The sequence below is a fragment of the Ylistrum balloti genome, unplaced genomic scaffold, assembly GCF_031769215.1.
Source record: "Ylistrum balloti isolate Yb309-2 unplaced genomic scaffold, AGI_CSIRO_Ybal_v1 Utg370754, whole genome shotgun sequence".
NCBI classification, from domain to species: Eukaryota; Metazoa; Mollusca; class Bivalvia; order Pectinida; family Pectinidae; genus Ylistrum; species Ylistrum balloti.
The window spans coordinates 622,417-648,101 of record NW_026782443.1 but is presented as its reverse complement, the minus strand read 5'-3'; the positions used below and the strand labels follow the sequence as shown (position 1 = coordinate 648,101).

Genomic DNA, 25,685 nt, shown 5'->3' with positions numbered 1-25,685 from the left:
AATTGTCGCACTGATCCTTGGTCTGGTCCTTGGACTAACCCTTGGTCTGATCCTTGGACTAACCCTTGGTCTGATCCTTGGAATGTTCCTTGGTCTGATCCTTGGAATATTCCTTGGTCTGATCCTTGGAATATTCCTTGGTCTGATCCTTGGAATGTTCCTTGGTCTGATCCTTGGACTGATCCTTGGGCTGTTCCTTGGACTGTTCCTTGGGCTGTTCCTTGGTCTGATCCTTGGACTAATCCTTGGAATGTTCCTTGGTCTTATCCTTGGTCTGATCCTTGGACTGTTCCTTGGTCTGATCCTTGGAATGTTCCTTGGTCTGATCCTTGGACTGTTCCTTGGTCTGATCCATGGGCTGTTCCTTGGTCTGATCCTTGGAATGTTCCTTGGTCTGATCCTTGGAATGTTCCTTGGTCTGATCCTTGGACTTATCCTTGGTCTGATCCTTGGGCTGTTCCTTGGACTCTGATCCTTGGACTAATCCTTGGTCTGATCCTTGGAATGTTCCTTGGTCTGATCCTTGGAATGTTCCTTGGTCTGATCCTTGGACTGTTCCTTGGGCTGTTCCTTGGTCTGATCCTTGGACTAATCCTTGGTCTGATCCTTGGACTAATCCTTGGTCTGATCCTTGGAATGTTCCTTGGTCTGATCCTTGGACTTATCCTTGGTCTGATCCTTGGACTAATCCTTGGTCTTACAAAACAAGTGATTCTACCCTGGTATTGATTATTCTTGTTGGCTTGGATGAAATTGTATTTGGGTCTTAATATAATGAGTTTAACAAACTTGATTGGTTTTACAACACTTACAAAACAAGTGATTCTACCCTGGTATTGATTATTCTTGTTGGCTTGGATGAAATTGTATTTGGGTCTTAATATAAGAGTAAACAAGAGTACCTAGGGAAAACTGAATTCGTTCACAGTAGGTGACCTCATTTCACTTCACATCAGTTACCAACCTGCATTAATATATCTAACTTTGAAAACAGCTACAGCAATAAATCCAATTTTGAGTTGGAGCTGGTCTTCAAATATAAATTGGAGCTTAAATAGATAAAAAGATAAAAATCTGTTTTGCTTATAGATACATCAACCATTAGCTTTTAAGCAGACTGACTGTGATAATACATGTTATTTCTGCTTACTGGACAGAATATCTTAAGTCAGTCTAAACAGAACAATAATTAGCAATATTTTAACTACAAGGTGTACATTTCATACATGTTTGTAGTGTTAGACTAATATAATACAAATTTGAAATTTACATATAATGTAATTTTAGTATTTTTTTCTCTTTTTGCTTGTTTTTATACAGCAATCCTGAAAATCTTCCTCTACTGTATATCATTGAAAATTCTGTCTAGAATACTGAAATAATACACACCTCAAGTTTATTGATCAGACCAGGGTCAAATATCCTAGTCTGGCTGTATTTTATTGTTGAGTGACTAAGCATGGAGAATATCAACTTTTATGTAAACTTTTTATTTGTTAAATTGTTACACATTTTACTCTTGGTTGTGACAGAATTTCGTTGATTGTTGTTTTAAAACAGATTTTTTTTCATGAATTTTGTTTTTTGAGAAGAATTTTGATACCGTCGTTGCAATCCTGTGTTAGAAGCCAATATTAGTTGTAATTTTTATTCTTTTTCCTTAAGGTTGTATATATCTACTACCTTATGGGGATTCGTATTGATGTTAGTTATTGAAATAAACTTAATTATATTGCTGAGCTGACTGGATGGCATGAATCAATTTGAATGTAGTTATTTTCACATTGATGATGAAATATTCTGTGTGAAATTAGCATTATATAATCATTCAACAATTTAACAAAATTTACGCCGATTTGTCAAATCATTACTCATATCACTGTCTTGCTTAAAAGGAAATTTATCATAATGAAGAGAAAAAGTACATGGATACAACAGAAAGACATAATAGTACAAACACCCATTACTTTAATCTTGATCTCAAATCCTGTACATATGAAATTTGTATCATTTCAGGTTTATCAAGAACTTCTCTTTATTTTCAGACTGTTTATGAAATCATATACTTTTGTGTAGGATAAAAGTGAGTGATTAATTGAAATATAAATACTTTATTTAGACTAGCATCATCTGTCTGACAAATCATTTCTATAGATAATGGTTGATATAGGATTTAAGATATACATGGTTGTAAGTTGACTAGGCTTGACAAAGTTGATGTTTTATTCACTATTTCATATATATGTCTGTATGTATTATCAGCTTGAGGACCAGTCTACATTCATTAACAGATGAATATATATGTTTTTAATTTCTTGTTTTGCCATTTTAACATTTTACATAGACAGATACATCATGGTAATTTTCAATAAAAATGTAAATAATTTAGCATTTATCTTATGTCTATAGGGGTGAGCAGCAGAGGTCAGTAGATTTTAATGTTGATGATACATGGACCTGATCATCAGTCAGCTAAACAAATAAGTTTACACCTCTCCTAATGTCTAAATGATCACAATATTTACCTAGGAGCATTCATCCTTGTCTACTGTGGTAAATCTAGAATAGAAACCAGATACAGCCATAGATATACCCAGTTATTGATTCCTAGGTCCCTGTGTCTTAGATCACAGCCATAGATATACCCAGTTATTGATTCCTAGGTCCCTGTGTCTTAGATCACAGCCATAGATATACCCAGTTATTGATTCCTAGGTCCCTGTGTCTTAGATCACAGCCATAGATTTACCAAGTTATTGATTACTCGGTCCCCCTGTCTTAGATCACAACCATAGATCTAACTAGTTATTGATAACAAGGTCCTTCTGTCTCAGATCAGACTCATATATATACCCAGTTATTGATTTCTAGGTCTCTGTGTCTCAGATCACAGCCAAAGATATAACTAGTTCTTCATTCATAGGCCCCTGTTTCTGAGATCACAACCATAGATTAACCCAGTTATTGATTTCTAGGTCTCTGTCTCAGATCACAGCCAAAGATATACCTAGTTGTTCATTCGTAGGCCCCTGTGTCTGAGATCACAACCAAAAAATATACCCAGTTATTGATTTCTAGGCCCCTGTGTCTGAGATCACAACCATAGATATACCCAGTTATTGATTTCTAAGTCCCTGTATTTAAAACCACAGTCATAGATATACCCAGTTATAAGCTCACCGTCCGTCCTGCGTCCATCAACTTTTCATTTCAACAACTTCTTCTGAAATACCAAAAGGCGTAGAGTTATCATATTTGACTGGAAGGTTCCTTTGATGAAGCCCAACAAAGTTTGCGAAAAGAAATGAACGTGACCCATATTCAAGGTCACAGAGGTCAAATATGTTAAAACCTTTAAACGACTACTTTCAAAATACCGGGAGCCTAGAATCATTATATTTGGCTGGAAGGTTCCTTTGATGAAGCCCAACAAAGTTTGCGAAAAAAAATAACCTTGTCCCATATTCAAGGTCACAGAGTTTAAACGACTTCTTTCAAAATACTGGAAGGCCTAGAATCATTATATTTGGCTGGAAGGTTCCTTTGATGAAGCTTAACAAAGTTTGCAAAAACAAAAATAACCTTGTCCCATATTCAAGGTCACAGAGGTCAAATATGTTAAAACCTTTAAACCACTTCTCCCCAAATACCGGAAGGCCTAGAATCATTATATTAGGCTTCTATGTTCCTCTTATGGTGTCCTACAAAGTTTGCTTAAAGAAATTACCTTGACCAATCTGCAAGGTCACAGGTGTCAAATGTGTTAAAACGTTTAAACAATTTCTTCTGAAATATCGAGAAGCCTAGAATCATTATATTTAGCCAGTATGTTCCTTTTATGAAGTCCCAGAAAGTTTGCAAAAAGAAATTACCTTGACCCATAATCAAGGTCACAGGAGTCAAATGTGTTAAACGTGGAACATATGCACAGATGTAGTACTGTAGGTCATAAAGATCCAGGTGAGCGATAAGGGCCTCTTGTTGGTTTCTAGGTCCCTGTATTCAAAGCCACAGCCAAAGAGATACCTAGGTGTTGATTCCTGGGTCCCCGAGTCTCTGATCAGACTCCTATATATCTAGATATTGATCCCTAGGTCCCTGTGTTCCAGATCACAGCCAAAGATATACCTAGGTGTTGATTCCTGGGTCCCTGAGTCTCTAATCAGACTCATATATATCTAGATATTTATTCCTAGGTCCCTGTGTTCCAGATCACAGCCATTGATATGCGTAGTTATTGATCAGAAGGTCCCTGTGTCGCAGATTAGACTCATATATACCTAGTTATTGATTCGTAAGTCCCGGTGTCTCTGATCACAGCCATAGATATACACAGTTATTGATTCCTATCCAATACCTGTGGCTGATGTTGTGACAAATACCTGTGACTGATGTTGTGACAAATACCTGTGACTGATGGTGTGACCAATACTTCTGACTAATGGTGTGACCAATATCTGTGACTGATGGTGTGACCAATACTTGTATATAGACTTATCCAAACATATCTATCAAAATAGTCAGTCACCTTCAGAGTCGTTACATACATACCGTATTTTTCTACAATGTAGTTTTTAGAAACTGGTTCTGATAACAAAACAGATGTACATGTCTTCTGAATCCAAATCCAGTCCGTTTTTCCATGAAGCCACGAAATTGTAATACACAGGAACAGCTGTATGTTTGTAGGTACACGATTATATACATGTATCTATCAGTCGACTGCAGTCGTATTCACAATTCCACAGATTCTGGAGACAACAGTATGGCATCTACATCCCTCTTCTTAAAGTATTGTTTACATGGATCCGAGGTTACCACGGCACCAAACTAGGGACCTGAGGTTACCACAGCATCACAATTACTTCTATCATAAGTCTGGTATCGTCTATAGAGACCCGTGGTAACCACGACATCACAACTACTTCTATCATAAGTCTGGTATCGTCTATAGAGACCCGTGGTAACCACGACATCACAACTACTTCTATCATAAGTCTAGTATCGACTATAGAGACCCGTGGTAACCAATACCTGTGACTGATGGTGTGACAAATACCTGTGACTAATAGTGTGACAAATACCTTTGACTGATGGTGTGACCAATACTTCTGACTGATGGTGTGACCAATATCTGTGACTGATGGTGTGACCAATACCTGTGACTGATGGTGTGACAAATACCTGTGACTAATAGTGTGACAAATACCTTTGACTGATGGTGTGACCAATACTTCTGAGTAATGGTGTGACCAATACTTGTATAGAGACGTATCCAAACATATCTATCAAAATAGTCAGTCACCTTCAGAGTCGTTACATATATACTGTATTTTTCTACAATGTAGTTTTTAGAAACTGGTTCTGATAACAAAACAGATGTACATGTATGAGTCTTCTGAATCCAAATCCAGTCCGTTTTTCCATGAAGCCACGAACTTTTAATGCACAGGAACAGCTGTATGTTTGTAGGTACACGATTATATACATGTATCTTTCAGTCGACTGCAGTCGTATTCACAATTCCACAGATTCTGGAGACAACAGTATGGCATCTACATCCCTCTTCTTAAAGTATTGTCTACATAGATCCGAGGTTACCACGGCAACAAAACTAGGGACCTGAGGTTGCCACAGCATCACAGCTACTTCTATCATAAGTCTAGTATCATCTATAGAGGCCCGTGGTTACCACGGCATCACAACTACTTCTATCATAAGTCTAGTATCGTCTATAGAGACCCGTGGTAACCACGGCATCACAGCTACTTCTATCATAAGTCTAGTATCGTCTATAGAGACCCGTGGTAACCACGGCATCACAGCTACTTCTATCATAAGTCTAGTATCATCTATAGAGGCCCGTGGTTACCACGGCATCACAACTACTTCTATCATTTGTCTAGTATCGTCTATAGAGACCCGAGGTTACCACAGCATCACAATTACTTCTATCATAAGTCTAGTATCGCCTTTAGAAACCCATGGCCGACATTTTGTAGTTGTGTTATCATATTCTTAAAAAAGAACACCCGGTAAGGCCTACATTTAAAGATTTTTTTTTCGTATTGTTGCTTTGTTTTCACATTAAAATTTGGTAAGACTAAGTAGGATAATCATGTGTAAGTTTCAACTAAAAAATGACACAAATTTTCATCTAAAAATTTGAAAAAAAATATATATTTGTAACGAACAGACGAAGAAAGTTTATATTTACTGATTAGAGGCATATATTTTGGACTTTTTATCTACAAAACGATATATTAATATTTTTCTGAAATGGCACTATATAATCTATAGTAAAAATACCGTTTACTCGGAGCGAGAAATCCGCGCATGCGCGCCGCGGTATGTCCTCAATAGCTGCATATGACGTATTGAAATTGTCTGGTTTACCTGTCAAAGAGTCATATGAACTAAATACAGAATTCAAAATGTATACAAGCATTGCAGAATAATTTTGATATACTCCTGATGACAATTTATGTGACATTCATATTAGTTATGACTGCAATTCAATGCCAAAAGTATATATTAAGCTGCCTTTTGTACATACATGAAGCTTGATATTAACAAAGTGCTTATTTGAAAACTTATTCACAAATTGTTTCCCCTTAAATGCTTGCCAGAATATAACCAGTGTCGTTAGGTCATTAAAATACAATAGACCTGTTTATATGTCACTTAGACACAAAATGGAACTCATTCATCATGTTTTACATATTTTTAAAACAACTCATTGATCGATAAACTAAAAAACACAAACTGATATCTATATAATTTATACAAGCATTCGACAAATTAACAGATGTGTCAGTGATGCCAGTCTGCACGTAATTTGCAATAACAGAATATTCACGTAAACTATGAGCTGTACTTGTGTCGCCAACTGTCCGTAAATCCAAACATCAACCAGTTTCACCGACGTGTGTTGGTTGTTAACACTTAAAACTTTCCAGTGGTACAGCGAAATATATAAATATACAAATCAAAGGAAAAAATCGCTACATGGAACTCATACTGACACGAGAATACTCAGCATAAATACAGGAAAGCGGATAGAAACTCAAAACCTAATAATTGTCATTACTTTTATTCTGAAAATGTATGTGCAAACTCTTTGAGGCTTAACCAAGACATCCAAAGGCTTATCGATAAATAACTCGTCACGCAGCTGCTCTTTATACAAAATTTAGATCGCGAGTCATGCCGAAAACAGGTGACACACAGACAGTGAAAAAGTCATATATTGTAGTGGCACCAGAGATAGGGAAGACTGGATATCTACCTGTGTTATGTACAGGGGCGTCAGAATTCCTTCTGAACAGATTCCGAGCTCTATTTCACGAGAAAATGTGTGTAATAAAGCCAACATCGTCTATGCACTCCATAATCCGTTTTGACGTCAAGCATGCACGTGCATTTTTGCACTTTTATTAGCACTGATAGTCGTCCAACCTGACAAGGATGTATATAGTTAAAATATCTGTATTATACAATGTACGTCCCAAAAACCATTTCAAATCTCAAATAGTGTACTCCAGAAGAATGTCATATTTGTGACTCCGTCCCGATTTCACATTAAGTCTGACCTTTGTGCCTGCAGGATAGCCTTGACTAAAGTCAACGACACCCTCATAAATACCGCTGTCGTCCACCTTCTCCAGTTCATTCCAATCCTCCCCAACCTTCATCTGCACGTTTACAGCACGTGGTATCAAGTAACGGAACTTGACAGGGTCACGATTGCCCTTCATGATCATGAAAGGTTCGTACAGGTAACAGCCCTCCTGTTTCCAGAGTGGGTACTGCTTCGGAAACGATTCCACGTAGTTATCTATCTGCTGGATATTCAGTAAATAATTGTAAACGTTTATCATATTCGGTCCAGCCTCATTATTTGGCAGGGCATATATCTGTAACTTAAAAAATCCAGTTCTGGGTACTGCAATAATAAAATGGAACCCTGCATCATCAGTTTGTGTAAACACAAACTGGTTACACTCTCCTTTAGGATTCACCCCGAGCAGTTTCGTCATGCATCGCATCTTTTCACATGTCCCGATGATAATCTCAATTCTGTTGGAATCGGAATGGATGACCGGTTCCGGATGGGTCAAGGTAGTCAGACCGTAGGGGAAGAATTTGGCCTGAGGTCCAAGATAGCCCTCGGTCAGTCTAGGAAGTTCCACAGCCCCTGCCATTTTTCGTAATGAAGGCGATGATACACAGAACAATTGACACAAAATCTCGTAATAAATCTTCTCGTGTTTTAGACTTGTATGTGCCTCAAAAAGTTAGATATAACTGCGCATATCATGAAATGTTTGTTGTTCACGTGCATTTACCGGCCGAGTGTTTAGATGGATTTTACACGTGCTGGTATCGTCTGTGTATCATGTGAAGATATAAGGCTCTATGCTGAGATATCTTAAATATACCTCAGAAATACCTCCCGGTGATGTATATATGAAACTATTCCTTTACAACTGACTTGAATATTTTCCACACATAATCACTAAGCCCCTTCTGTGTTTTGTTCGTTTTGTAATGGCGATGCTATTCAGAAGAAAAAAAGACGAGTGTTTTGACGAGGTGCCAGAAGTAAGTACACACCCACATTAATGATGAAGAGCACACAGGGCTTCTGTTTCGGCGGTAGTTTCCGCACTACTGCACCGTGTGTGACAGAGGTGTATACTTATAACTTATCCAGTTCATGTGTAAATAAACTCAGCTGGTCAGGTCGACTGTGTACATGGCTACAGACGACTCACAGCTGGTCGTTAGAACACTTGGCAGAGAGTTTCCAGGTCCCCAGCTGATGCAGATGACCATTGGGTTGGGATGTGCTTGTGTTACTTTGATAACTTGTAATTAGTATCAATATTTTCGCGGATTACGTCGAGGAAATCTACACCAGCTGCAATTATTACGTAATAAGACAAAAATCCGCTTCTCAATATCCTAAGGAATGAAGATGTTATCTGTAGTTACGCAGTAAACAACAACAGCTTCGTAATTAGATAACGAAAAACAATATAGCAGAAAACTTAGGAACTAATTTAAGATTTTCGGTTGATTCCTGAACACAGTAATTTGGAATTGAGAGTATTTTTGAATGTCACACATATTGTATAATAAAATCTGACACGTGTGGTTACATGAGTTACAAAAGATACCTATTGTACTTTAATTTTTGATCTATATTATATTTTTACTACTCATTTTGCTACACACAACACTATAGTCATTGTTAAAACGGGAGAAATATACATGAATCTGGATCACATTACTGAAACATTGATACAAAAACAAGGCTCCTGTACTGGCTTAACGCTTATCTTAGCTCTCCGGACTCAGTGATTTTATACTGCCTTAACGCTTATCTTAGCTCTCCGGACTCAGTGATTTTATACTGCCTTAGCGCTTATCTTAGCTCTCCGGACTCAGTGATTTAATACTGCGCTTATCTTAACTCTCCGGACTCAGTGATTTTATACTGCCTTAACGCTTATCTTAGCTCTCCGGACTCAGTGATTTTATACTGCCTTAACGCTTATCTTAGCTCTCCGGACTCAGTGATTTTATACTGCTCAAACTCTTATCTTATCTCTCCGGTCTCGGTGATTTTATACTGCTTTAACGCTTATCTTAGCTCTCCGGACTCAGTGATTTTATACTGAGCTTATCTTATCTCTCCGGACTCAGTGATTTTATACTGCTTTAACGCTTATCTTAGCTCTCCGGACTCAGTGATTTTATACTGAGCTTATCTTAACTCTCCGGACTCTGTGATTTTATACTGCCTTAACGCTTATCTTAGCTCTCCGGACTCAGTGATTTTATACTACCTTAACGCTTATCTTAGCTCTCCGGACTCAGTGATTTTATACTGCCTTAGCGCTTATATTAGCTCTCCGGACTCTGTGATTTTATACTGCTCAAACTCTTATCTTAGCTCTCTGACTCTTGTGCCATATAGAGAGTCTTCACATACTACGTACCAGACCGTGTTTAATGTATCGCTCTACTGGGCCTGTATAGCTATAAACTTAAAGAGTCGCTGGAGGGGAAAACTTTAAATCAAAAGTATTTTCTACTACTCTGGTTCTATTCAATAGTAAAAGTATGGCAGCTGTGTACGTTTATAAGTATATGCCCAAAACTGTACATGAAATAGTATATCTGCATCTCATTCATATAGACACGAATGTGTATGTAGTTCTCTTCTTTTATTTTACACAGTGCTATTTTAAATGCTTAAAAAAGTTGATTCATTCTTTGCAACAACAGTAACGAAAAACAAACAAAAAAACAGAAAAAGATAAATAAAAACATTAAAAATAAAATTCTACCAAGAAAATACCTGTAAAGCAGCGAGTTAATTGTTGACGAATCTATACTGAACAAAGGTTGGTTTCTATTTAGTCTGTATTATTTTGACATCTAGACACTGTTTTAAAGTTTACTTTCTGTTGAAAATAACGCACCTACATCGACCTATGACGGATAAATTGTAAGTAGAATACACACATACACATCCTTCAGGCATGCGTTTGTTTACTGCTGCACTAGAGGTAATTACAAACCTACCAACATCAGTAAGCTATTGTTTCGGGTTAGCGAGCATGCTGGAAAGCTGGTATATACTTATAATTGTTGATATTTTAGTCATGCAGACTGAGGGTTAACAAAGAAATGTGTTGTTTAATGTGTAATGTTCTACCTGTGTGACCTTCTACCATGGAATCTACGAAACTACAGTACAATTAGCCATTACAAAATGTTTTGTGAACAGTTGTAGTAGTTTTGAGTAAAAGTGTATATTTCGACGCCTTAATCAAGTAAAACATTAGGAAAACAAATCGTAAAGTTTATGAGGTTTGTTAAATTAAACATGTTTTTTCTTTTTCATAATAAAAACAAAGCGTGTAGGGACTCATATAAATATATTCGCCGACCTTCATCTTTTATTTCTGATCTGAATCTTTTGAGAGGTTGACCTATTCAGGCCTTTATGTAATATTCTATTAACAAATTTTTATTTCAAAGGTGGTCAGCAGTGACCTTTAATATGCATCGATGACCAGTATGATCATATTCGGAACTATGTTGTGTATATGAAAACGGTGTAGAATTTCAGGAGATATCTTTAACAATAGCATATTATTTAAAAGAGAGGTCAATGGTAATCTTTGACCTTTAACCTTAAGCGATGACGATTAAAACTCAACGAGGTGTAGACCTTGGTTATCTGATCGGACGCACGTAGGAATGCACGGACGGACGAACATACATACTGACAAATGATTACTAACCCTAACCCTTACGTAAGGAGGGGTAGAAGAAATGGAAACATAGTCGCTGGAAAAGAGTGATGTCGAGGGTGTGTTGATTAATGACAGTTCATTGATGTCAAGGGTCTGTTGATTAATGACAGTTCATTGATGTCAAGGGTGTGTTGATTAATGACAGTTCATTGATGTCAAGGGTGTGTTGATTAATGACAGTTCATTGATGTCAAGGGTGTGTTGATTAATGACAGTTCATTGATGTCAAGGGTGTGTTGATTAATGACAGTTCATTGATGTCAAGGGTGTGTTGATTAATGACAGTTCATTGATGTCAAGGGTGTGTTGATTAATGACAGTTCATTGATGTCAAGGGTGTGTTGATTAATGACAGTTCATTGATGTCGGGGGTCTGTTGATTAATGACAGTTCATTGATGTCAAGGGTCTGTTGATTAATGACAGTCCATTGATGTCGGGGGTCTGTTGATTAATGACAGTTCATTGATGTCAAGGGTGTGTTGATTAATGACAGTTCGTTGATGTCGGGGGTCTGTTGATTAATGACAGTCCATTGATGTCAAGGGTCTGTTGTTGATAAATGACAGTCCATTGATGTCGGGGGTCTGTTGTTGATAAATGACAGTCCATTGATGTCGAGGGGCTGTTGATTAATGACAGTTCATTGATGTCGGGGGTCTGTTTATTAATGACAGTTCACTGATGTCGGGGGTCTGTTGATTAATGACAGTTCATTGATGTCAAGGGTCTGTTGATTAATGACAGTTCACTGATGTCGGGGGTCTGTTGATAAATGACAGTTCATTGATGTCGGGGGTCTGTTGATTAATGACATAGTTCATTGATGTCGGGGGTCTGTTGATTAATGACATAGTTCATTGATGTCGGGGGTCTGTTGATTAATGTCAGTTCATTGATGTCGAGGGTCTGTTGATTAATGACATAGTTCATTGATGTCGGGGGTCTGTTGATTAATGTCAGTTCATTGATGTCGGGGGTCTGTTGATTAATGACATAGTTCATTGATGTCGGGGGTCTGTTGATTAATGACAGTTCATTGATGTCAAGGGTCTGTTGATTAATGTCAGTTCATTGATGTCGGGGGTCTGTTGATTAATGACAGTTCATTGATGTCGAGGGTCTGTTGATTAATGACAGTTCATTGATGTCGGGGGTCTGTTGATTAATGACAGTTCATTGATGTCAAGGGTCTGTTGATTAATGACAGTTCATTGATGTCAAGGGTGTGTTGATTAATGACAGTTCATTGATGTCAAGGGTGTGTTGATTAATGACAGTTCATTGATGTCAAGGGTCTGTTGATTAATGACAGTTCACTGATGTCGGGGGTCTGTTGATTAATGACAAAGTTCATTGATGTCGAGGGTCTGTTGATTAATGACAAAGTTCATTGATGTCAAGGGTGTGTTGATTAATGACAGTTCGTTGATGTCGGGGGTCTGTTGATTAATGACAGTCCATTGATGTCGGGGGTCTGTTGTTGATAAATGACAGTCCATTGATGTCAGGGGTCTGTTGATTAATGACAGTTCATTGATGTCGGGGTCTGTTGATTAATGTCAGTTCATTAATGTCAAAGGTCTGTTGATTAATGACAGTTCACTGATGTCGGGGGTCTTTTGATAAATGACAGTTCATTGATGTCGGGGGTCTTAATCAACTTTTAATATACACTTGATGTTGTCTTAATGACAGTTCATTGATGTCCTGTTGATTAATGACATAGTACTTTCAAATCTAAATTATGTCGACTGTTGATTAATGACAGTTCATTGATGTCGTGTGTTGATATTTTCACTTTCAAGTATAGTGAAGACCTCTTGTCTTTAATGTGTTGAACAGGAGACTTCTTGACCACGTTGACATTATCATCGTATATACTTTTAATATAGAATTGAAAATCAAAGACATTTTCACTTTCAAGTATAGTGAAGACCTCTTGTCTTTAATAACAGGAGACTTCTTGACCACGTCCATCGTATATACTAATCATCAGCCGCTTATCTCGAAATCAACACCGGTAGCTTTACAATAAGCTGTATGATAAATGTGATGATTTCAATGTCTCTATTGTGAAATTTCCATTTCCGGATAACAACATTGCATCTCCAACCTATTGCCTTACATGTCGCAGTTGATTCGGTATGCAAGTACCTGATCCAATGACCACGATTTTCATGCAAGAAGTCGGTGTAGGTTGATGAAAAGTATGGACAAGTCTTACGTCATAATATGGATATATTTATTTGTGTGATTTGGAACTGGAAATGTCTGATGCTCACAAGATTGCTTGTTGGTTCATTCTCGTTTGAAAATTCGACATTACTTGGTGGCAAGATTTAAATGGCAAGTGTAGTCGATGTTTGCCATTTTTCTAGGCGTTTAGAATAACTCAACCAGGAGCTCCCAGTATCAGTCGGCAGATAGATGCTTAGTAACATACAAACCAGAGGATCACTCGGCAGATGGACGCCGATTAAAATACAAACTTGATTCAGAGAAGAATCAGGGACCAGATCAAAGGATCAGTCGGCAGATGGACGCCGATTAAAATACAAACCAGACACAGAGAAGAATCAGGGGCCAGATCAATGAATCAGGCAGCAGATGGACGCTGAATAACATACTAACTAGACACACAGAAGAATCAGGGACCAGATCAATGGATCAGTCGGCAGATGGACGCTGAATAACATACTAACTAGACACACAGAAGAATCAGGGACCAGATCAATGGATCAGTCGGCAGATGGACGCTGAATAACATACAAACTATATACAGAGAAGAATCAGGGACCAGATCAATGGATCAGTCGGCAGATGGACGCTGAATAACATACAAACTATATACAGAGAAGAATCAGGGACCAGATCAAAGGATCAGTCGGCAGATGGACGCCGAATATCATACAAACCAGACACAGAGAAGAATCAGGGGCCAGATCAAAGGATCAGTCGGCAGATGGACGCTGAATAACATACAAACAAGACATAGAGAAGAATCAGGGACCAGATCAATGGATCAGTCGGCAGATGGACGCTGATTATCATACAAACCAGACATAGAGAAGAATCAGGGACCATATCAAAGGATCAGTCGGCAGATGGACGCTGAATAACATACAAACAAGACATAGAGAAGAATCAGGGACCAGATCAATGGATCAGTCAGCAGATGGACGCTGAATAATATACAAACCAGACACAGAGAAAAATCAGGGACCAGATCAATGGATCAGTCGGCAGATGGACGCTGAATAACATACAAACAAGACATAGAGAAGAATCAGGGACCAGATCAATGGATCAGTCAGCAGATGGACGCTGAATAACATACAAACCAGACACAGAGAAGAATCAGGGACCAGATCAAAGGATCAGTCGGCAGATGGACGCTGAATAACATACAAACCAGACATAGAGAAGAATCAGGGACCAGATCAATGGATCAGTCAGCAGATGGACGCTGAATAACATACAAACTATATACAGAGAAGAATCAGGGACCAGATCAAAGGATCAGTCGGCAGATGGACGCTGAATAACATACAAACAAGACATAGAGAAGAATCAGGGACCAGATCAAAGGATCAGTCAGCAGATGGACGCTGAATAACATACAAACCAGACACAGAGAAGAATCAGGGACCAGATCAAAGGATCAGTCTCAACCAACATCATGTATAGAAAAACAGTATCTCAAACATCATTTACAGAAATGTATGTTAAACATCTTTTATGGAGATATTGTATTTGAAACAACATCATGTATAGAAAAACAGTATCTCAAACAATATCATTTATGGAAATACAATTTCTCCCACCATCCACAGGCTTGTAACCAATTTTACTTGTTCAAGATTTCTCTGTCATCCCCTAGGGTATAATTGCTCTGTCAACCTCCAGGGTATGACAGATAGCGCGTGCACCGGAAGTGAACCGCAACTACTTCTACACAAGTTGTCTGCTACATGTATATAAACAAGTACACATGTACGAATTTACCAATAGCTCAAAACCATGTTTGAAATAGGAGACACTGTCAGCATAGGATATGAAGATAGGAAGGGCAAGATTATTGACACTTTTCGCCTTAAAGGAACTTATATGATGTATAAAGTCCACATGACTGACACTGGCGAAATAGTTAGTGCAGCAAAGCATGAACAGTATTTTTTACCTGTTTGTTTACAAGCTGATTATCACCGAAGCTAAGGCTCTCTGAGAAAAAGTATGATGGAAGAAAAATAATCATTCCCTACCTTGAGGGTGTAACAGAGAAATCTCCAACCCCTCTCCGTCACACCCTCAAGGTAGGGAAAGATTCTATTAATATCAAACAACATCATCTATAGAAATACCGTCTCTTTAATAACATCATTTATAGAAATACTGTATCTTAAATAACATCATTTATAGAATTACAGTATCTCAAACGACAAAATTTATAGAAATGCTGTATCTCAGTCATCGAGACAGAGGCAGTTCCATTAATACAATGAAGTTGAAGTTTGTCACATGGGGTTTGTCTTAAACGAACAAGTGAACTTTACTTTCATTTAGGCTCTTTAGGCTAGGATGTCTGTAAAAACCGATTGCTCTCGCAAAACAAGTCTAATGCTGTAAGTTATTAATTACTATTTTTTCAAGTATTGCTTTGAAACATCAAACTCACAACATTTCTTACAAAGAGAAAAAATCTGTACAATTTTGAAATAAAAGTTTTGGTCTGATTGTAGAAAAAAATCGCAATATAAGTCTCTCTTTCCCGACACATGCAATTATCTAGACATTTAACTTTATTTCTAATACGAAAATCGAAGAAGATAGGACGATGTTGGAGACACATTTTAATTGTACATTATTTAAGATAAAAAACGAATTAAACAAAATTATAACCATAAAAACTGCAACAATTATTTGAAAATCCACGAAAGGGCTTCCGTCTAAAAATCATTCATCGAAGTTCAAAATCAGATTTCACAACTTTTCTACATCCTTTTCCACTTTCTTGGGATATGGTAAAACACTAATGTTTTTGATGTGGTCGATCTTCTTTCTATGACGAACACGACGTCTAAAGTAGATAACGATCTCAATGAAGAAGTGGATGATCTCCATGGCACTGAGGACAGATGCTCCTAAGAAGAGGCCAAGTGTTCCGCCTATGTTGGACAGGAATTGAAACTCCTGCAAGTCAAGGTATTTATAGTAACCATTAAACGAGACAATTGAAGGAACAGGAATGTCTAAGGGTTGCGTTTTGCATTCTCTATCTGCATTTTATTCAATCATTACTTGATAAAACATCTTTAAAAGTTCACGCTCATACACACGCATTGTTTATATACAATTATAATTTGGACTGTTTCTTGATTCATACGTAAAAACATTTTTTTTTGCACCAAAACTGATCAAATTACGCACAAATGCATCGGAATGTTCTGCCATATTTCCGAAAATGTATGAGTCCAATGTCGAAGGGGTGTTTGATTTCTGACGCAGAAGTCGCTAAATGTCATCCCAAAGCTGTTCGTACGGAGACAAGTTTGGTGGCACAGCAGGACAAAGTAGCACGGGTACCTTCCGTTATTGTTGGTATGCCTCGACAACACATGGAATATGGTGACATGCATTGTACTGTTGCATAATAATATTACGTTAGCTATTACGGATAAATCCTGATGACCTATTTCGTAATTGTGGTCGAGTAATCATGTCAAAACGCGTTCCACTAAAAACAGATGGTTCATCCCTTAGTATGTCAATAAAACTTGATTTAAAATAAGGAACGATAAAAAAGCAACATGCGTTTAACACTGAAATGTAACAAAAGCAAAGATTACAGTTTTAACCAATCTAACAAATTTTATTTACTTCAAAATACAATTTTTGAAATAACCTGGTAAGAAAAATACTATTTGGTTGTTCTGAATGTTGATATTTTTTAATTTCTGTTACTAAAAAAAGTTGGAGATGATACGCAACGAAAATTATTCGCATTGCGAGACAGAATGGGATACTATTTCTGGTGTTGCCTAGCTTTAATGCTTGAATTACTTCAGCTAGACACCTCTTTGGTCGTATGTCCAGTCTGCTTTCACCAGACACAGACAAAATCGAATTGTAATCTGCAAGATACATGTTTTCTTCATTTATTGGCCAATCTATTGATTTCATCTTATTATTGGATAACGAATTTAAATCCATATAACGAATTTCGCGATAAAAGCAAATTCGGGAAAATCGGGAAAGATGATAGTCGCGAGTTGAGGCAGCGATCATAAGCATCACATGCTTCGTAGAAGCGACTCGTTTTTTAAGTGTTGAAAAAGAGAGCTAAATTACAGTCTAATAATGGAAGGTGCAATTTTACATATACTTATATACTAACATTATACAAAGGACTTTCTGTGATAATATACTTACATCATACAAAGGACTTTCTGTGATATTATACTTATATCATACAAAGGACTTTCTGTGATAACATACTTACATCATACAAAGGACTTTCTGTGATAATATACTTATATCATACAAAGGACTTTCTGTGATAACATACTTACATCATACAAAGGACTTTCTGTGATAACATACTTACATCATACAAAGGACTTTGTGTCATAACATACTTACATCATACAAAGGACTTTCTGTGATAACTTCGTAGTTGATATCTTCATAATAAATCACTGCCCTTAAGAAGTTGCTTCGGGCTCTAAAAACGGAACTTCATTATAATATAATGAAAAATATCCTCGATCAACTATTTAGTTGGATCGATGATTCTTTACTAAACATATATATGCAAAACAATAAATATATGTTATATATTGATATGTGATAATAATGACAATGATACGGAATTATGTAGAAATGATCCAGGAAAACAGTTTCTGTAAATGAAATTTGAGCATGACTTAAATAGTGGATAATAGATTCATATAGATAATATTAAATATGGATTCATTAAGCAAGTATCAAAGATGAGTCAAGCAAAAAAGAGCTACATATTTCCTAAAATTATAAAACAAATAACGCAGTAACAGAGAGAGACAGAAGGAGGCACACACACGTGTATACACACACACACACCCACACACACGTGTACACACACCCTCACACACACACACAGAGAGAGAGAGAGAGAGAGAGAGAGAGAGAGAGAGAGAGAGAGAGAGAGAGAGAGATAACCAGTGAATACACAATGACTCCATCTTCAATATCTTTCCTTTTCATAGATTCTATGAAAGATTGTACAAAAGACACATGAGTGAAAAACACCTTTTAATATAGGCTAAGAGTTGAATACATTTGAGCCGGACAATGATTAAAACTAATGCTTACAAACAATTCTATGTCTCATTTCAAAAATATCATATGAAATGAAAAATCGTTTAAGATCCAACATGTATGTTTGTAGTTTGAACACTACAATTCAATATAAATGTTATTTTGCCTCTTTCGCTGTAACAGTACTTACTCGGTAATGTTGACAATTTTGCTGTTGTTGAGATAACGAGCACAAAATTCCTTCGTGTTGGTCTTGTTTTTATCTGCACACATTTCTTTTACCAGAGCATATTTCTATAACATGTCACAAACAGTGAACAAATTTATAATTCATACTTTCTAATATATGTTTTCTACAACTTTTCACGACTTCCCTCTAAAGCATGAACATCAGCAGGCATATTTATACTAGAAATTACTGAACTGTACACGTACATTAATTTAGATTCAATTTCAAAATATTTCTTTATACATTTAAGTTACAGAAAATAAGCTGGCTAGGTTTGAAAGAATCATATATGAGTTATTTAATTTTCTTGTTCGCATTGTTTTGTTCGGTCGAATTAATTTCCTTTATTACACTCTGTTGTATATTTCCTTCTTTAAACTTGAAGAATTAACCGAACCAAGATCTTAAAATTACAACTTACAAGATAAACATCATTTGGCCATGGCCGTCCCGATATCGTCTTTTCGTACTTCACCTCTCTTCGATGAAATGTCGTGAAAATATTTTGAGTTATGAAACATGGTAATTTCTAAGGAATGTAAGAATTCTTACATGATATACTGCAAACTTATGCATTTAAATGGGTCTCAATTTTCATGCAAAAATCCTACTTCGTGGACATTTGATTAAGTTGATAAATATAGCCCAATCAATCTTATACTTATTTTAGTAGTTGGTGAAAATGTGGATTCATGCCTTAAGAGTATCCACGCATTCGATGAAAATAAATACCACACGAAAATTAAAGACTTTCGAGTACTCTTTAGGTCGTAGTTTGACAATTGTTTTGAGGTTTTGTAACAATTGATATCTATACTGAAACTTATCCTTATGAAAATAACATTTTGTTGTAATAAAGAAATGAAATAATTGGTTTATTTCATACGCACTTATAGAGACAATAAAGAAATTACCGATATTCCAACAATTCAAAGAATACCTGCATACCACAGGTATGGCGAGAAATCAAGATAATGGGATTTGAATATCGAATCAACTACGACATGTTAAAGTCATTGGTTGGGGATACAGGAATGTTACTATCCAGAAACTAAAAATTCACAAGGCAAAGTTTGTTGATGTCTACTTACTTACACGGGCTACCACATGAACAATCCAGAGACTTTTTTATATACAAAGCTTCTACCTTTATCTGGCACAGCTTGTCTGTAGAGAGAGTAAAAAAAATTGAGGCACTATTATCAGAACATTGAACAACCTACAAATCTAAGTCACTTCAGTGATAAATTCCAAGCTGTTTGATGCTATAGCACCACTATGTGTTTTACGTTTGATAGTCCTTTGAGCCAAACGAAAACTATTATATCATATAATGCACAAGTATTAACGTAAACAAGTTAATTAATACTTTTTGAAATTTTCAAGAATACATATAGAAGAATATTTTACTGATACTGGTAGTAATGCAATACAGAAGAATGCTTTACTGGTACTATAAATGATGAATTTTCAGGGGTTGATGCCACGGTAATCTTTTATCAATTTATTCATATCTTTATGGATCAGTTAAGCCTGACGTAATTGTTGAGTATCAGTCTATTACATGAGTATGATATGTTTACCAAATGGAATATAACATAATATATATTACACAGTAATACAATGTATAATACATAGTAATGCAAATTTAGTTTTTACTTTTTCAGCTAAACCCTCAATCTGTTCTTCTCGGTCATAAAAATAGGGTAAACTTGTGTGCATTGTTTGAATTTCACCGAGTGTGTAATGGTTTTGTTTGTTATGTTGTATTTGCTGTTGTCTGATTCAATGATAGATGAGGACCTGTGAAACAGCAAGGAGACACCTTGTTAAGTTGATCTTACTTTATTTCGTCCCAAGTATAAGTGAACATAAGAGGGGAAAATACAAGTAATTCAAGGAACTGTCCGTGAAAGGTGAGATCCCGATTGGCTGACCAGTCCATGGCGCATGCTCAGATTGCTCACATGTACGTGCGGGTTCGTAACAAAAATTAGTTGCTCAAAGCAGCCGTAATGCTCGGTTACATCACGCTTATTGGTAGCCTTGACTAATTGAATCTGCTCATCTTTTCAGTATCCTATTACAATAGGTTTTAGTGGGCGTCAAGACTGGCCGAAATGATAAAAGTGGCCTGGGCCGTTTGTGAATATGTTACTTATTTATGTAACTTATGTTATTTAGTTATTTATAGATATGTTACTCAGTTATTTATAGATATACTGCTTTTAAGACAGGATGACCAGTCAAAAAGTAAATTTGAACAATGAAATATAGACTTAGGTTGGTCAAATACAAAAAAAACACTTCAGTGAAGATTAACGGTGAGACATTTCCGTCTTTAACTCAAAACACGGGATTTCTCAGCTAGGGCTTAATATTTATAATAAAACAGAAAACTACAGCAATTAATAATCATAAGATATAATAAAAAATGTAGAATTATAAGAATCATGAACCTAGATTTAATGTAAAATATGAATACTTTCAGAGTATTCATTAGTTATGAAAAACTAAAGATAAAAAAGTTTCATAAAGGAAAATCGGAAAATGTAAATTTTCCTTATGAAAAGAATATGATATACATACCATCTGGACTATTAGTTCTACACTTGCGAATATAGACTTAGGTTGGTCAAATACAAAAAAACACTTCAGTGAAGATTAACGGTGAACATTTCCGTCTTTACACGGGATTTCAGCTAGGGCTTAATATTTATAATAAAACAGAAAACTACAGCAATTAATAATCATAAGATATAATAAAAAATGTAGAATTATAAGAATCATGAACCTAGATTTAATGTAAAATATGAATACTTTCAGAGTATTCATTAGTTATGAAAAACTAAAGATAAAAAAGTTTCATAAAGGAAAATCGGAAAATGTAAATTTTCCTTATGAAAAGAATATGATATACATACCATCTGGACTATTAGTTCTACACTTGCGAATACCATAGTCGTAGGAGTAATAGTTGTAGGTGTAGTCTTCAATCTGTCCGGGAATACAGTCACACATTTTCACTACCCAATGATATTTACACAACTTGATGCACGCCTACAAGCAGAATATCGTATTTGATTAATAACACGATAACCAACAGCATAAGACAATGAAAGGTTTTTAATACGCTTTATTGATATAACTATTCATACTGAATAAAAATGTTGATTAAAATAATAATAATAATCTTAGTCAATTGAAGAGTAAACGACTATTTCCGTTCAATAGGAAACCCACCAGTGTACGAAATGCTTTTTCCCAATCTATTTGGTGTAAGATATCAACATGTCACAATAATCCCAATCCAAATTCAAATTCCATAAAACTAAGGTAAAGTATTGGCAACAGAAAAATTTATACAGATTCCTGACAAAGTACTAAAGCATTGATCGATCCAAGTGAGTAATGGCACGTTCTCAAATAAGAAATAGATCTGTTAATAGTGAAATTTGTCACTCAAGTGTAGAACATAATTTGTGTTAAATCTTAATGTGACCGGCTGGCTTATCAGACAGATAGTTTAATTGCGGTCACCTTAGTGTCAGAATCATGCCGTGAAACATTGGCTGGACATGCTCTCCACCATTGAGGCATTAACTGTTCACGGTTTAATTGTAGATCAGTAGAAGACACTTTCCCTATCAGAATTAGATTATAATTACTTTAGGATAAACTGTAAGATCACAGCAAATAGAGTCAGTCCTGGTGTGGCCGTGGAAGGAGTAACTTGTTAAGCTCGATACTCAGGCCATACATGTTATCATTGTTGTAACCTGTGTTAATACTCAACATTCGTACTTGAGAACGGGTGTTGCTGGTCTTTTGTATAACATAAGGATAGTACAACATAGAGGGCTAACATATTCTGGTGGCAGCGGTAAAGGATCATTCTAAGGAGAAGGACTCCGTTATCAAAGATATAACGCTCATTAGAACTGTTCAATATGTCAACGCCTGAAGAAACGGAAACTGCGAAGATGACGGCAGCACAAACAAAGTTGGAAATAAGAAGACTCGAAATTCAAGCAGAGAAAGAGGAAAAAGAACGCCAAATGAACTTAGAAAAAGAGAAACTTCAAGCAGAGAAAGAGGAAAAAGAACGCCAAATGAATTTCGAAAGAGAAAGGATGACGATGGAAGTGGAAAGAGAAAAGATAAGAATGGACGCCGAAGAAAAGGAAAGAGAACATCAAAGGAAAGTGAAAGAATTGGAACTAGAGATTGAAAAAGCAAAACTTCAAAAGGAACGGAGTGAGACAAATTCTAACCCTGTGCCGTTTAGACTGTAACTTCAACCTTATATTCATACTGAAAGTGAGGATATAGTGACATTCTTATCAGAGTTTACTGCTTTATCAACACAGGCTGGATGGACAGAAGAAGTAAAAATGCTACAGCTGAGAACCTTGTTAACAGGTGAGGCCAGAGAGGTAGCTATTCAAGCACATGGGTCATTTGAAGAACTTTGTAAAGCCCTAATGGACAGGTACGGGAAAAGGCCCTACCAATATTTCAAGCTATTACAGACAGCCCAAAGGGAACCTAAGGAAACATACAGAGGACTTATGGCAAGAATTGAACAATATCTTACTAGATTTGTGGACTCAGTAGAGGATGTCATGGAAAAATTCAAAGAGGAATATTTTCTTAGTGCATAAGGATAACATAACATAAGGATAGTGCAACATAGAGGGGTAACAAGATCCAACAAGCAAATTAACGAGCATGTTGGATTCAAAGTTACTTCGCTATAATAATACAGCTTTATGCTAAAATAAACCACTACATCAAAATTTTAATCTTTAGAAAGCTGCTAATCGGTGGTCATATTGAAATCTAACCATTACTAAGCGTGATTAGGATAACGAAAAGCTGTATTCACAGGTATACTGCATATACAGAGATATGTTAGATATAAACAGATCGATCCATCATTTCTGAAGCCCCTGTGAATAGCGATACCTGCACAACGACATGGTTACTTACTGGAATGGTGTACTGGATACCGAAAGCCTTTTTGAAATCTTGCCCTTCTGTACAATCTCCGTGGGGCTGTCCTAGTCGGTTTACGGTCACCTAGATTAAACACACTTGTATCAAGGATCTGCTTTAAAATAGGTATTCGTGGGGCATAAATCTCGTGGGTTTTTAAAGAATTCTATTTCGTCGACACTTGATTTCATAGGTAGAAAGTATCTTAAAGATGTTTTAAATTATTCGAACAGTCTATTGATTCTTAAACATACTAATGTGTGGAGTACCCAAGAAAATAACGAAAATAAATCATCCGCGAAAATCACTGATTTTGCAGTGACAAACCTTATTTTGTCGCTAGACTTTAGTGTAAAATACCTTCCATCAGAGGTAAATTCTCAGTGGCTAAGTTTATATGAATGTCTCATTTAATATCGGTATTCACGCAAATATTAATGTAAAATAGATATATAAGAAAGACTGATTGATGATTTTTAGTTATTTATGTATCTTATGAAAACAAATTTCGCTATTATTAGTGTGTAGTTTTTTCTACTCATTTAAGGATTTCCCTTGAAGACCAACATTCTGTATGTCATGTGACAAATCTATATATCGAATACGCGTTCGTTGATGTTGTTTAATACACACATTTCAAAAAACAAAAGAAATCCTACTTTCTGAATCGAGTATGTAATTGTTTCCGAAAAGCAGTCTATTCTGCCTATTTATTTTAGACATTGAGTTAGAAAGGTTGATGGATCATCGTCGATCGGATTCATCAAAATATACTATCATTACGGCGGTATTGGCCAGTAGGTATATTTGTAAAATAATTATTGCTAACCAAAATAATTGAATAAACAGGGAAAACATACAACGATATTGAATATACACAACTTGTCATCCGTACTTACCATCTTCAAGGCGATGTTTGTCTCATATCCCGGACTGAGGACAATACCCTCAACTGTAGGGAATACTACTGTGCCTGGCTGATGAATTAACAACTTTATACCATATCCAGTGACGAAGTTGGTAATATATTCCAGGATTTCTAGATTCAGCGTCAGCCACAATCCTTTTAGAATAATGATTGAAAATACATCAATATACATATATCTGCTATTGATATGTAAATAGAGCAATGCAGATAAATAGATGAATAGGCAAGAAATAAATAATCATTTATTGCACAGGAAGCGTTTACCATGTACTCTGTTGTTGTTTATAAAGACATCGAAAGGCGAAAAGATCAATAACATTAGTTTTTTTGAAAATATTACTTTAATAACAAATGTACAGGAGTATTTATGTTGAAAAGCATACTTCAGAAAAGATTTGATCAAATTAATAAAGCCCTAATTATCCCCCGCCCGACGAAGTTGGCGGGGTATATCAAAATGGGTTCCGTCCGTCCATTCTTCCGTCAGTCCGGATGCTGCTTTTGAAGGACTGATAGGATGAAACTTGGTTAATACACTCTCTTACCCAAGTTTGATTAACAGCGACTTTCGCGCAGAATTTATGAGGCTGCTGTGACCTGATTTGCAGGTTTCTCTAATCACTCTCGCATGCTGCTTTCCGCATGATATCTTATGAAAGACTGGTAGGATTTTGAGGAAACTCGATTGGTACACTTGTTACCTTATTCACTTGTTCAGGTGTGATTAACGGCGAATTCCGCGCATTTTTAATGATGCTGCTGTGACGTAATTGACTGATATTTGTCCAGTTTTCCATGACGCTCATTTTAAATGTATATGTTTTACGAATGCATGTGGGCAGGGGATCTTGATGACTATTTCCTGATTTGTTTATTTAAGTCGTTCGGGAACTCTTGTT

General features: G+C 36.3%; 1 protein-coding gene across 1 annotated transcript; it reads right to left on the bottom strand.

Annotated features, from left to right (window-relative positions):
- Nucleotides 1-6,766: 6,766 nt before the first annotated feature.
- LOC132558066 (uncharacterized) lies at nucleotides 6,767-8,807 on the bottom strand. The gene has a single exon (XM_060222590.1). It carries the CDS (start codon nucleotides 8,202-8,204, stop codon nucleotides 7,527-7,529), a length of 678 nt encoding a protein of 225 aa, XP_060078573.1. The 5' UTR covers nucleotides 8,205-8,807; the 3' UTR covers nucleotides 6,767-7,526.
- Between the last annotated feature and the right edge of the window lie 16,878 nt (nucleotides 8,808-25,685).

Bases quoted from the DNA above. Each gene is read 5' to 3' on its own strand.
- LOC132558066 (XM_060222590.1), bottom strand. From the start codon at position 8,204: ATGGCAGGGGCTGTGGAACTTCCTAGACTGACCGAGGGCTATCTTGGA.